Genomic DNA, 14,529 nt, shown 5'->3' on the forward strand with positions numbered 1-14,529 from the left:
GATTATCAACCGGTGTCAGATGCTCTGGGGACAGATAAAGAGGAGGAGCGTGACACAGAGAGAAAGAGGACGTCTCTTTGAAGCAGGACTGTAAAAATGACTGATGTGAAAAATTCATCATCTGTGGAGTTGCCAGAGGGGAAGTTAATGAAGAAGGTCAGTGCATGTAGATGCAAAAATATGCAAACTCCTGTCAATGATGCTCTTAAACATCCCACGTGGTTTAACTTCTGAGGTCTGGCTGGTACTAATTTATTTTTTAAGTTAATGCCACAATGCTTAACGCTCATAATGTTACAAACCAAATGGAGTTTTATGCACTTAAACACAACATTATCACAGAAGACGCTTATATTTGTCAGAAACTAAACCATCAATGATCAACAGCTACATTTTTATTAATTTTGTGAGAGCCAACTTTTCTGAGTTGGTACATCATAAACTGTGTATTGAACGCTTATGATTTGTTTGTGCTCTCTTCTCCAGGGTTCAATCAAGAAGAAAATTGAATCATTCAGGAGATGGAGTTCAGCTAGCATCAAGAGACCACCAAAGCCCAAGGCCAAGACTTTGAGTCTGTCCTCCCCAGTGGGAGACCCAGATGACATCTGGCTGGAAGAAGGTGACAAGAGGAAGCTACGCCCTATTGTTGACTCTGTCTTTGGACAGGTAGGTGACTGAACTGGGAACTATGTAAAGCCAAGATATATAATTAGACTGTCATTTTTAAGGGTTCTTTTTTTTTTAAAGGGTGTGTCTTTCCTTATAAGGCATGGGATGTTACAATATCATATTGCTATATGTATAAATCATATATAGCAGCACCCTTTTTGAAAAATGGCTCACAAATATAGTGTTAAAACATTATATATCCATATCTCTTTAACTATTTAGATTACGTTTAGATCTGTTGTGCAGTAGCGTGAGGTGTTTGTTTGCAGTAGTGAAAATTGTGCGCATAACATTTTTGCAACAGAGTATATTTTGACTGGTTACACATTAGTAAGAACCAGCCTGTATTATTAAAGAAGGATTATTTAAATTTAGATCAGCAGAACACTTGGAGGAAACACACATTCCTTGAGGATTGGAAGGGTAATAAACCTGCCAGGGCAAGCTTTAATTCAGACATAGTGTGAAACAGATGAAAAAGATAAAAATGTACCTAAAAAGTGTGTATTTGTTAGTGGCAGCCTTGTGAACTTGTTTTGCAGTCTTTAATAAGTAGTCAGCGTAGTTAGTAATCTGTCCCATAGTAAAAATTTCTGTGTGTATAAGCCAAGACTTCAGTTTCATGTATAATTTCTTGCCATGTACTTTTTTCCTGTTCTCACTGGTTTGATCCAGATATTTTTGGTGTATTTTAATGTGTTGCAATAGCAAATCTTCCACATTGTTTTTGGCAGTTATGGCTTCCAGTTTCATCCACTTCCTGTTTATGTTTGTGGTGTTACTGAAGAAAAGACAAAAGCTTGTTATTTATATTCTCATATATATAAAATATTTCTTTTGCCTGTGTAGCTTCTTTTAGACACCAAAACTATTTGGCAGAAACAGCTGGAACCAGTGCATATGGAGCCAGTTTTCCCATCAATAATAATAATAATAATAATAATAATAATAATAATAATACACTTCCTGGGAAGGTTTCAAAAAAAACCTCCACGGATTATAATGGAAAGATTAGAGTTGACCTTGTTTAGAGGTGTCCTGACAACAGGTTTGCTTTTTTGTTGTATATGGGAGAAATGTAAAAGCATCACAGGAATTTCTTTTACCTTAAAAAATAAATCCCTGATGATGACTAACTGTACCCTTGTGTACCCTGTACCCTTTTAACATGAAAGGCAAACACTGCCTTACGGTAGTTCAAGCAATCAAATGTGTTTAAATTTAAACAAAATAACAGTTCTGAGGCACAAATGATAATCCTGCTTTGTGCCTTCCTTTCACTAGGCTGTGTTTTGACATGTTTTTATATTTCCCCTTTTTTTCTTAGTTTCATCTCCAGTTCTCATTATTCAGATGAGTCATCCATATGTAGCCGCTAAACTGGTGGAACTAAATCTTCACCACCACGCCTATACAAGCAGAAAGGGGAGTGAGTGGGTCAGCGCTCAGAGCACAGAAATTTAGCTGGCTTCAAACACACCATTTATTTTCAGGATAAAACACAGTCAGAACCCCAAATACAAGCTAAAATCCCCGTATACAATAAAAATAGTGTTTACAACCCGCTAAAAACCCTGCCGGCAGGAATGATTAAACGCTAAAAACACAAAGCTAAATGAATGTTTTTCCCTATACTAAAAACTCCCCCCCAGGGTCCTAATTCTCCCAGTCCAGCAACACACAGGCAAATTCTCCTGAGCTGAGAGAGACAGGAGAGGAACTCCTCTTCCGGGATGTGGACTCTCGCCAGCAGAAGACCAGGGAGGAGGCTCCTATCTCCACCTGACTGTGCGCAATCGTGCAGTCCAGCTACTCTCCACCTCCGCGCACGGCCTCCCTCGTAGCTCCGCCCTGAAACAACAGACACGGGCCAGCAACGTTGTCAGCGCAGCCGCTGTTACCCTTCCCCGGCAAAGCTACTCCTAGCGCCCAACAGTGGGAAAGCGATACTCACAGATGCAGGCAGAGGCGTACCCCTGCCCTACTGTGGATTTCACGCGTCGCCTCCCACGGTCGCTATTCTGTCCGTCGGGACTGGATCGCCGGGTTGTGCTGGCCGATCGCCGAATGTCTCGTGGCGCCCCACAGTCAGGCCAGAGGTCCTTCTTCTCATATGCTGGCTTGCACACGTTTTGTTTTCCAGCTCTCCACTTTTCGTGTGTCTCTCTCTTTTTTGTCTTTGCGCTCACTATCTCCCTTAAGTCAGTTTGGTGGCTGATAGGCCACCTCGGGGAACGCCCCCACCTCACAGGTGCCTACAATTGTCCGCTTAATCCACAGTGGAATAATAAAAAACATATTTTTCAATCAACACTATAAATATGGAGATAAAATCATGCAATAGGAATATCAATAAACAAACATGCAATATCACTATTACAATAAAATCATGCAAATAAAATCGACACCCTGTACCAACACAGTCTGATCCAAAACAAGATATAAAAACACAATTTTCCACTGTGTGACACATACACTGAGCAACAGACTGACTGAATAATGAATTACTGGATGTCTGGGTCTGGGATAAAGGCTTGAGAGTGAATGATAGTTGAATGTAATAAAGGAAGAAAGAAGAGACCTATTGCAACATAAAGCGAGATTAGAGCTAGAAGGAAGGAACTAAACTTTGAGCAGACAGATGTAGTTTAGTCCAACATCAGTGCTAAAAATGTCACGTCTGGCGAAGCAGACGTCATGGCATGAGGAGAGCTACATGTATGTGTTCCAGCTATGTGGGGATGCAGGGGGTGTTGGGCTTGTTCAAGTGGACAAGAAAATGCAGAACTCAACAGTGATTGGCAAAAACAATGTGGACCCAAATGCAGGCACGGTGGCGAGGGCAAATAATAACAAAAGGAGAGCCTTTATTTTGGCGGTGAAAAAAATACAAAGAAACACTAACACGACTGGAGGTACAGAGAAACTAACAAAAAAACGAAACTGGGAAAAGCTAAGAATAACAAATGACCTGAAGATGGCGAGTTAAGGCAAGGAACGAGGCAAGGAAAAAGGGCAAGGATACCTCAGTAGGTAGAGTGGTGGCCCCATGATCGTAAGGTCGGGGGTTTGATTCCCCTGAACAGCTACCCTGAGGTACCCCTGAGCAAGGTATCGTCCCTACACACTGCTCCCTGGGCGCCCAATGGCTGCCCACTGCTTCACTGGGTTAAATGCAGAGAGGAATTTCCCCACACGGATCAATAAAGTATACGTTATTATTGAAATAAAGAGGCGGACAGATCGACCAGGGACCGAAGGAAACACGATATATATACACACAGAAGGTAATGAGGGAATGGGAAACAGGAGGGTAATCAGACGGAGAAAGCAAAGCAGAAAACACTGACATAGGACAAGGACTATCAAAATAAGACAGGAAAACCCAGAACAGGCATGGAAACACAGACCAAGGAGACAGCTGACCAGGAAGACAGATGACTAAACGTATAGACAGAACAAAACCTATACTAGAGACACGACACACTTACACGGAAGGCCAGGGAACAAGCCTAAGAACCAGGAATCACAAAGACACTGACTGAGGAGATACATTGTGCACATATTCAGGGATTATTTATTTACTTCTGTTTATAAATGCGTTTAAAAGTTGGAATGTTTTTTTAACTGTATAAGGTGTACTTAATTACAGAAAAACAGCAAATAATTATAATTATATTGAGAGCTTTATTTGAGTGAGGAATTGAAAGAAGTTAATCAACAACTCATTTCATATGTAGGCAAAATCCAAATATCATGCACATGTCACATACATCCACCACATGAAACCATAGAAAGAAAAAAAATTATTTCAATAAATCCTAAAATTTATCCTCTAACTGAAATGTTAGCAGATGCCAGTGATTAGCTGGCCTTCTTTTTAAACTAATATATTCTAGCAAACAAGATTCCACACCTCACTTGCATGAAGGCATAACTGAACAGCAAGGAAACACTGTATAACAGTACATCCCACTGTTTACCCAGTATGTGTGAATAGCCGTTTTATAGGGTCTAATTTACACCACTCCACACATTTCTGGTAATTAGTATTAGTAACTTAGTATTCAGTGGCTTTGAAAAATATTGTATTATCTCACTTCTGAATGATCAAACACATTGGCTATATTTGAAAGATGAAAGACGAAATGCTACAGCTGCAGCTTTACGTCATAATATCACGAAACAGTAAAAACTACACCTTTATTTCTGATATATGTTAAAAATCACACACAGTTTTCTGAACTGGTCAACATTTTTAACAAAGCAACGAGGACATTGGTATAATAACCAGCACAGCTTTAGAAAAATGCTTTATAAGTGGGTTAACTGTTGTTCTATTTCCACTGGGGCAAAGCAGCAACAGTTGTTCACTGTTCAAAAAACAAAAACAATCCAACAAACACATATTCCGACATTACTGCGACTTTCTGACCCTTATTTTTGTTTGTAAGAGAAGTCTTTGATTTAATTTAACAGGACAGCCACATTTATCTTCTAGGTCACATGAAAATGCAGAAATAATATCTGGACAGGTGCAAAAGGCATTATCCTCCTTTTGGGAGTGGGGAAGTGGGCGAGAATGAGAGCAGAGAATGTGGGACAATCCAGACAGCCATATGTGGTCGCAGCCTGTAAAATGATGTCAGGTTAAATGGGAATCCTTTACTGACTACACCAGCATGTTATATTCCTCCTGTCAGCACAGTGCTGCTGCAATTTTGGACTTAGTTCAGGTTTGATTAGCGTGTCTATCAACCTTTTAAACAGAAAGCATGAGATTTTGATGAATGTGTGCTTAAGCATCACTAAGCCAATTCACCGTACATTCCATAAAAGAGCCAAGCTCACGTGGTGATCATCATTTAGTTATTCCTGGTAACATTGATCCAGCATATTTAATTCTTCAAAGCCACAAAAGGCAAGCCAGAGCCAGTTATAAATAATCTGATCACAGGCTAGTGGAGACATGTACTGAAGCTGTTAATTATAGCAAAAAGAAGGGGGGGGGAACGAAGTTCTGTTAAAACTCTTACATGACATCTCAGTTTAAAGTATGTCATGAAAATCAAAGTGAACGACAAAAAAACAAAAGTGGGTAGCAATAAAAAACAGCCAACGTATGTTCTTTTCAGTTGTAGCAACCTGCAGCAATCTCTCTGTTTTACTGTTACTGTTTTTTTGCTCCCAGTTCAATTCAATTCCATTTTATTTATATAGTGCCAGATCCCAACAACACTTGCCTAAGAATGACTTCATACTGTAAAGTATTGTATTGTAAATAATACAATAATGTACCAAATGCATAAAATAACCCAGTACTCAGATGACCCCTATAATCAAGCACTTTCTTACAAGAGAAACTGAGGGGTTAGACTGGATAATGATAATGGCCAGAAACAGGTGAGAACACAGCTGGGATAAATCTAACTAATGAAACAGAGGAAGTAGAATAAAAAAATGCTGCACACAGACAGATGATTAACACAATAAAACAGGTAAAAGGCATGGAAACTGACAAAGGCTCCATAACTGAAAACACCGGGTCAACAACCCAGGTACTCTGACAACAACCAAAGAAATTATTAGGTCATAAATGTCATTAAAATTCTCTCTCCTTTCAAAGTAAATAAGAATAAAACGCTACTATTATTGCACCACTTTAAGGGTGATAAAGGTGGAATTTACCCTCTAAGACACAGGCAGCATATCTCAGGTAAAATGAGTTAATTATGATATTTTGTCATATCACAGGTCACACTGTGGTTTCAGTTGTATTCTTATCACACTTTTACCTCCCCATGTGTTTTGCTAATATAAGACATATTAGATAGTATTATTCTATCCTGACTGAATCAGTAATACGAGAGTATACTCTAAAGAAACATGATGATCATGCACTAGTTTCTCCACTTGAATTGTTCTTTGTTTTATCAGTGCACAAGTCGCAACCACTTCCTCCCACAAACATTTTTTTCTGTCATTTAATCTTGTTTAAACAGACAAGACTCAGAGACGATGTAACTTTATGCTCAAGCTGCTGTGATAACTGATCCAAATTCTGGTCTGAAGAACTGACATATTCATATTCGTCTACAGATTGATCTGGCTAAAATGATAAATCACTGTCAGAGGTCAGGCCCATGGAGCCACATGTGTCTCGTTCTACTTTTTTTTTCTCCACTATGTTCCCAAGCTAGTGTCTGCTAGGCGCAGTGTATGTTTTATAGTCAGTTACTGGGTTTGTGACTGACTTTTAGTGGTAAGCAGGAAGTCTAGAGTGAATTATAAGTAAAAATGTGGCTTGTAAAACCAATAAAATAAGATGGAGACAAAAAGGCTCACAATTTGTTGCAGCCACACTTACATTAAAGTACATTGATGCAGTTAGTTAAGTTGACTTCATAAGTATTATTTTGTACCTAGAGAACACGGTTTGGATTCCTTATTGCATAATGGTATTTGTCCCATTCTATTGAAATGTAATAGAATGGGAAGTGCTAATACTCAAAACAGAGCGTGAGTTCTTCTAGTTTAATAATTGTCTCCATTGTTGTGTTGTCGCAGATATATATTTTCACGCATTAATATGTTTGCTGTGAGCTATGTTTGTGTTACAGCTCAGTCTTATCTTTGTTCAACAGGGTTAAGCTCAATTTAGCTTAACTTCAGCCACAACTCAAGAGATTATCGCACATTGAAGGTCAAAGGTATGAAAAGAAACAGAAACAGAAAAGAATAGAAAAAACCAAATGAAGAAAGGACTCTTAATGTTTCCATTAAAGATGGGACATCAAACATGCTTAGTGTACTATACATATTCCCAGTCTTTAATTCAGTGAAAAACTTGTAAGTGCAGAATGCTAGAATGGGTTGATGACACCGATGTTGTTCAGGCTGCAGCTTATTTATATAAGAAAGACTTCAAAACGGTTTTAGCAATTTTTCTTTAGCTTTTTGTTTATTTGTTTGTTTGTTTTGTGATAAACTTGTGTGTCTGCACATTTTAAATTGGAAAGCACCCTTTTTTGCTCATCTGACCTTACTATGAGATCTTTTTTGTGTGTGTGTGTGTCATTGTGCAAAAAGTGGGCATGCAAATACACATAGACATCCCCCATCTCAAATGGCAAAATGTTTGACCTGACCCACCCTAAAGCTGTTTGCATAGCATGCAAAATCCTGGGTTTTGGAATCTGTCCATCATGCTGTTTACAGCCCAGCACTGGATTTTCAGTTGGCCTGTCTTCCATCCTTGTCTTTCAGGCATCTGGTATGCTTGCAGTTGTCGAGGGATGGCACATGAATTCTCACCCAGCTGCTTTGTTTGGGGTTTTGTGGCTGAAAGGCTTTGTGCTCACACCAAGCTGCTGATGAAGGCATGGTGGAAACGCTTCTTTTTTGTTGTTGTTTGGAGAGCAAAAGAACCTCTGTTCTGTATTCTGGGTGCTTTTCAATACCACTTGAACTCATTGGTCTAGTTCATCTAAAGTAATCTGTGCATGACTACCTAAGAGGCAGCACAAGCACAAAGCTTCAAAGAAATAGCAGGAAAATCTCACCAATTTTTTGGCATGCCAACAAACAAGCTAGCATTTCTGCCTTGTGGCCTTCATCAGAGCATGAAACAAAACTGAAGGTTGTAACATTTACAGTAATCTGACATTGTTTCTGATCTCATGTGACGACCTTCATACATTTTAAAACCGAGCAGAGTGAATACAGCCGGGGTTAAAGTTTTCTATACTATGTCACAACCCGGCTCATAGAAAGTGACAATTAAGAGGGAGACCACACACAGGCTTTTAAAGGCTGTAAGACATATTTAATGAAAATAAGGTAAAGCAACTTAAAGACAATTTAAAGGACATAACAGCTATAACTGAAACTTCCAAATGAATAAGATGGGTGCCAGACGGCGAGAGACAGAGCCAAAGCCAGCCTGCTGGTTCAGTCAAGGTGTCTTTATATACACTGGGACTGGTGTTGCATCACTAATTGGGTCAGCTCCACCTACCTGCAAGAAACGGGTAAAAGAAAAAGCAAAACACAAGGCCAGCCCACTGGCCGTCACAACTATTACATTTCATTTATATACTTATTCAGAGAAGATCTGAGCTAAAATCATTAGTCAGCCCAGCAGGTGTCATTGTGTTTAGTGATGAGATCCAACATCTATTTATTTGATAAAATTCCCTGGCAGAAATAGCAGAAAGAATTACATGTTCAAGTCCAGTGAACAGCAGGAGGAGCAGCAGGAGAGCCATGATTGGCTTCATAGTTGTGTTTGGCTAAGACAGACTCTATGTGCCCAGTTCTGTAACTCTTGTTTGAATATTCTACTTAACATCTAAAGTGTTGTTACACTCACTGCATTTTCCACATCTGAAGTTTCCTTTCGTGTATGTTTTGGTTTGATAGGCTGAAAAGTGTGTTTACAATTATCTCTGATTGTTCAAGCACTTCAAAATCACAGTGATTCCACTTAGTCATCACTCAGATTTTAAGATGTGTCAGTATTAGTAATGTCTCTGAGTTTCTTGTGACAGCAGTTAAATTAAGTGGAGAAAATTATTCTTTCCAGTTGATATTTTAGGTGTAAGCAGTTCAGATTTTAAAACATTATTGTAGGCAGTGCTGATTATTGATCGATGATACGCTATTTCATTAAATCTTGATTTCATCTGATTGCCATGCTTTAGAATATTGGGAGGTAGACTACAGGAATCACTTTGGGAAATATTTGAAAATTGAAATTAAAACAGTTTCATTTGGACTGCAAGCATAAAGACTCTCAGTGTCAGTGTTGATTTTGTATGATTTTTCAAGCAATTTAGTCCATCTTTGTCTCTTTAAAGAAATGAGGTGTTGATGGTACAATATCTTTTAGAAAAAACTTCAGTAGAGGTTCAGTAATAGATTTTATACCAGAGACAATAGTTCTTGATTAGGAATTGTACTGTTGCACTTTGGGTGTATTGCACTAAGAGGAATTCAATCTCTTGTGTAGCTCGTGAGAGCTACGCTAGCATGCATGAAGAGACTTTTAATTTAACTTTTGATTTCATTCACTGGATTATTTTTTAGCTCTTTATAGCACTCTCTATGCTCACTATCCCACTGCTTCTTTTGATACAATGTAGTTTTTTTTTCTTTTACTAATATGATGGATTTGGGTCCTCCATAGTTAGGGATGATACTGGCATCTAGTGGTAGTGCATATGTATTACCGTTAAGCGTGTGTTAATCCCACTATTTTCAACAACCAAGCTTTGCTGCACTCTACTGGCAATACTGAGGCAATGCAGAGTGTTGTCTAGGAATACATTTTACATAATAGGCATATTAAAAATTGCTGAAACTATGTCTTGTAAAAAAAAAAAAAACCTTTACAAACTGCTTTATAACAAGTAACTGTGGAGTAATTTGTGAACCCAGAAGAGATTACCAGCATCAAAAACATGGGATTTTGAGAAAAAGATAACTAGGTTAAACTCAGGAAACAGATGGAAGAAAATGGGTGGTCTAATGACCAGATACATGGGAAAGTAGATAGACACAAAAAATGTGTTGGTTCTCCTGAACTGACCACAGAGGATTAAGGCTGCAAGCGATGAGCCTTCATCAAACTGCGTAAATCTCTGGCACACATATTACACCCAATACACATGTATATAAAAAATGCAGTATATATAACAACAGTGCTTCACATCTGGGATTTGGTTTCAACAAAGAACAGTAGATGAATTGGACTGGACAAAATAATCAAACAATGATCCTAAGAAAACAAGTACCAGTATTTTTATTTCTAGAGGGAAAGGAATAAGCGTTGATGGTTTTAGAACGTAATTGTAAGGGAAACAATTAAAAAGCTGTGGTGAAGAGAATCATCTTTAAAAGCACAGATATAACAAGATAGTTTCTTAAACATATTCCTCATACCAAAAAAAAAAAAGCTTTTCAATTGTGCCACAAGACTGAAGCGAGACTCCATCAAGATTAATAACACTGGCCCCTTCTTTGGTGCCATCTGGTGGCTTTAGAGAACTTTATTTATATAACTTCTACTTAATCAGGGTTGAGATCAAAGTCAAGAATATAAACAGACAAGCAGCAAAATCACAGACACCAATGAGCAGAAGGCAGGTGATGGTGAAGACTTACATTCAGAGACAGATGCTGCAGGTGAGCATCTGCACCACATCAATGCTCCCACCGCTTCACGAGCAACACAGTTATGATTATCAGTATAATCAGCAATTTCATAAAGCTATAATTATTTTTAGTAGCACTAGTAGTAGTTGTTGTGGTAGTGTCTATACTAAGTCAGAAGTTTACATCATACAGTTACACTCACTGGTTTTATTATACACCCCTGCAATTTTACTTTCTAAAATGTTTTCGCATGCACTGTTATGTGCCTCTCTTTTCACTTTTCTCTTTCCCAGCGTGTCTCCATGTGTTTTAATTTTTTTAATCGCCTTTTTTTTTGTCTCACAGTGACTAGTTGTGTAAAATAAATATTCAACTTCTATTTCTTCTACTTGCAGCCCCATGCTCTCGTAGCCTGTCAGCATAGTTCTTTTCTTCTAATCTGAACTGCTGGGGATTAAACAGACAGCCAACTCTTCATCCATAATTCTACCACCCCCTCCCTCCCTCTCTCTCTATCTCTCTCTCTTTCTGACTTAGAGACATACACACACACACACAAAGCTTTGCCAGACTAGTCATTTGGAAACCATAAGCATGATGTTTGTTTGAGAGAGAGGGGTAGGTGGGTGGGATGGATTAGATTAAGTTGGTCCAAATTCAAGGGATCACTTGTAGCAAAAGGGGGTTACAGATAAAGGGAAAAACAGAGCGCATGCCCGTGTCTGTGTGTGATAGAGAGAGACAGAGAGGGATAGAAAGGGAGAGAGAAAATGGTCGAGTCATGCAATCAGAGCCAGAGTCTGGCGCAGCGGGTTGTTTCAGCTCAGATATGACCCAACTCTCCCACCCCAACCCGTCAATCTCCATCACTCTGCCCCGATTCCATAATATCACCGTAAACATTTCAAATCTCATCATGGCAGCCGCCAACAACCCATAGGAGTTTAGGACTGAATGTGGCATCATATACACACCACTGGACCAATAGGATCTGGGACTGAAGCACATGCACTGAGAGGAGTCGCTTTTTGTAGTAGAGGTGCAAGTGGAAACATTTGCCCTCCTCCTTCCTGGGCGATAAAAGGCGTTGCCACCTAGGATGCATTGGATCTAGTATGGATTTTGGAGTTTCATGTGACGTTTGAACAGAGAAGGGTGAGAAAGAGGAAAAGAGGAGGATAAACTTTGGAGAAGTGTGAGGACCAGCAAGGAGGGAAGGGAGGGGGGAAGACAGGGAGAAGAGGGCAGGGTGATGGGAAACACCAACCAGACTTCTAAAAAGAACAGTAAAAAGAAGAAGGTAAGGAAACATTTTGTTGTTCTTGGATAACTAAAACTAGGATTTCATAGCAATTTCCTATTTCATCTCTACTTGACACAAGAGACGTTTCAAATTTGCTTTTATTTGCAATATACAAAATAAATAAATCTATTGAAAATATCTGTAACAGTACAAAAAATGGCAAATTTGCCAAAATTTTGATAATAGCTTTATGTGTTTCATAATCCGATTGGTTCCTCTCCTCTAAGGTAATGTCACCCATAGAACAAAGTGGTACCCCGTTGGCTGCTGCCATGCTGGGGGGACTGGGTGATGCAGGGGAGATGGACACAGAGGATGAGGAGGAAGGAGGGAACGAGCGTGAGTTTGATGAACCCCTGTGCGCTCTGGTTAAGAACTGCAACATGCTGCATAACATAGTGGGGCCTGCATGTATCTTCCTCAGACAGGGCTTCGCCCAAAGTCAGCTTGTATGTATTTACCCACACTACAAACACACACCACACAAACATACAGAACTGCCAGAATTGTCATTGCCAAAATCTCCCATAAATCCTTTCATCCATCCATTTCCAAAGTGCCATCCAAAGGAAGGTTAAGGTGAAGCTGAGGTCATCATCACGGCTCCTCTGCCCTTCATCTCTACCAATCACGAAATCAATATTCATATCTATAGAAATGTTTTAAAATGTTCTGAGGGCCTCTTACTTACAAACTTATATGTATTCTACTATTTTGAGTAAAGTTATTGTACACTGAAATTACTTTTTACACAAATATCCAAAGTAAATTGAATAAAAACATGTGAGAAAGGACATGTTTTGGTCATTCTCATGTCAGTTGAGCTTAGTGAGATAGACATCTAAACATCAAAGGCTGTGACTACCCATGAAAAAAACCACTTCATCTTATAATTAAAAGATGATAATCACTAAGCCTCGAACTAAAACTAACAAAAAACAAAAAATTAGCAAATAATTAAAATGAAATAAGAAATAAAAACTGTTGAAACGGATAAAACTACGTTTTTTTCACAGCTATAAAAGAAGGATAATGATAACGAGACCTGATACGTGACACAAAAATTTGTCCAGATTCAGGTACCTTTATAGTCTTGGAGTCTTCTATGCGCACCTCTTATTACAAATTAATGTCATACATGGGGAAAGTGGAAATGACACAGACAAGGAACTAGTTTAAAAGCGCTCCTAGAACAGTGGTGTATGATCCGAGGTGATACTGGATGCCATTTGAAGTGAAAATGGGCAAGAAGTGTAAAAGTATGAAAAAAGAGTATTCAGAATGTGGTTATGTAAATACTATTTTCTTTGCTGTATTGGTCGTAAGGTGAATGCGAGTTTCTGTGAGAATGCTAAAATCTGTCTCTCTGTGTTAGCCGTATAACAGACCGCGGTGTACCCCTCCTCTTACCCTAAAAAATCTTTTTGGGTGTGTGATTTGAAATAGTCTATTGATATATTTAACTACAGCCTTGCAGAGTCACTGTCTCGTTTATCAACTGATTGACAACCGCAGTTTAAATTTGCAGTTTACATTAGCATGCCTTTCACAGCAAGCAGTATATGATAACAATTGAACAAATGGCTATGTCTAATGTGAAAGTGGTCCCTTGCAGTTCCACACTCAGTCTCTGCAGTTCGCTTAAGATTTATAAGACGTTTTAGCTGATTGCTTTGCTTTTATGACACGCAAGTTGCACCAGCTGCAGTGGACAGCTGTTTCCAGAGGAAATACACTGATAAACCTTCTGTACACCACTTTCACAGCACCAGCAAGGAAGTGCTTAATGAATATAGTGAGGCGTTTAGCAGCTAAAAAGCTAGGTAATTTTCCTCAGGAGTTTGGACTATGTCTTGATCCAGCCTCACTCATTTCATATGCCACATTTTCAGCCACAGCAGGCAACCATCAAGTGCATGTAGTGGAGCATTCAGCAGACAAACAGCTTGATATTTCAGTCAGACACCAAAAAACAAGCTAAAAGAAGAGTGAACATTAGTCTTTCAGAAACATTACTCCATACTGTGTGATTAAAAAAAAATGTTGCTTTGAATCTGCCGAATGTGTAAACAGGCAAATAATTTTGATAAATTTTGATATACACATGTGAGATTAGTAATGTTGAGGAGATGGTGATTAATTACGCCATTATTCGAAAAAGTCAAGGAAATAATCTTGTGTTAATACAGGCAAACTTATTTTCCAGCCAACTTCAGCAAATCTTAAATTAATCAAATCAGAATATTGTCATTTTGAGTAAAGACTACATAAAAGATAGACTAGTCTAAAAAGGGAAGTCAATGTGTTAGTGTCTTAAACCTGCATTCTTTCTAATGGTGAGCAGCACAGAGTAAGTTTGTTAATACTGAAGTCCATTACAGTCACTGTGTTACACACTT

At 38.8% G+C, this 14,529-nt stretch overlaps 1 protein-coding gene across 3 annotated transcripts in view; it reads left to right on the plus strand.

The window, feature by feature from the left end:
- Positions 1–14,529, plus strand: part of cabp2a (calcium binding protein 2a) — a 20,994-nt gene continuing 6,465 nt past the window's right edge. Inside the window, exons 1-2 of one of the 3 annotated variants that reach the window (XM_085277893.1) lie at positions 1–156; positions 487–669. In XM_085277893.1, the coding sequence (XP_085134019.1) occupies positions 97–156; positions 487–669 (243 nt within the window). In that variant the 5' untranslated portion in view covers positions 1–96. Of the gene's footprint in view, positions 157–486; positions 670–9,624; positions 12,128–12,357; positions 12,580–14,529 lie in introns of those variants that run through there. The other 2 variants (XM_085277892.1, XM_085277894.1) reach the window with 2 other exon arrangements.

Source organism: Mchenga conophoros, linkage group LG6, assembly GCF_057382185.1.
Source record: "Mchenga conophoros isolate Kocher_MC1m ecotype Shallow Benthic linkage group LG6, M_conophoros_male_GT1.1, whole genome shotgun sequence".
Lineage (NCBI taxonomy): Eukaryota > Metazoa > Chordata > Actinopteri > Cichliformes > Cichlidae > Mchenga > Mchenga conophoros.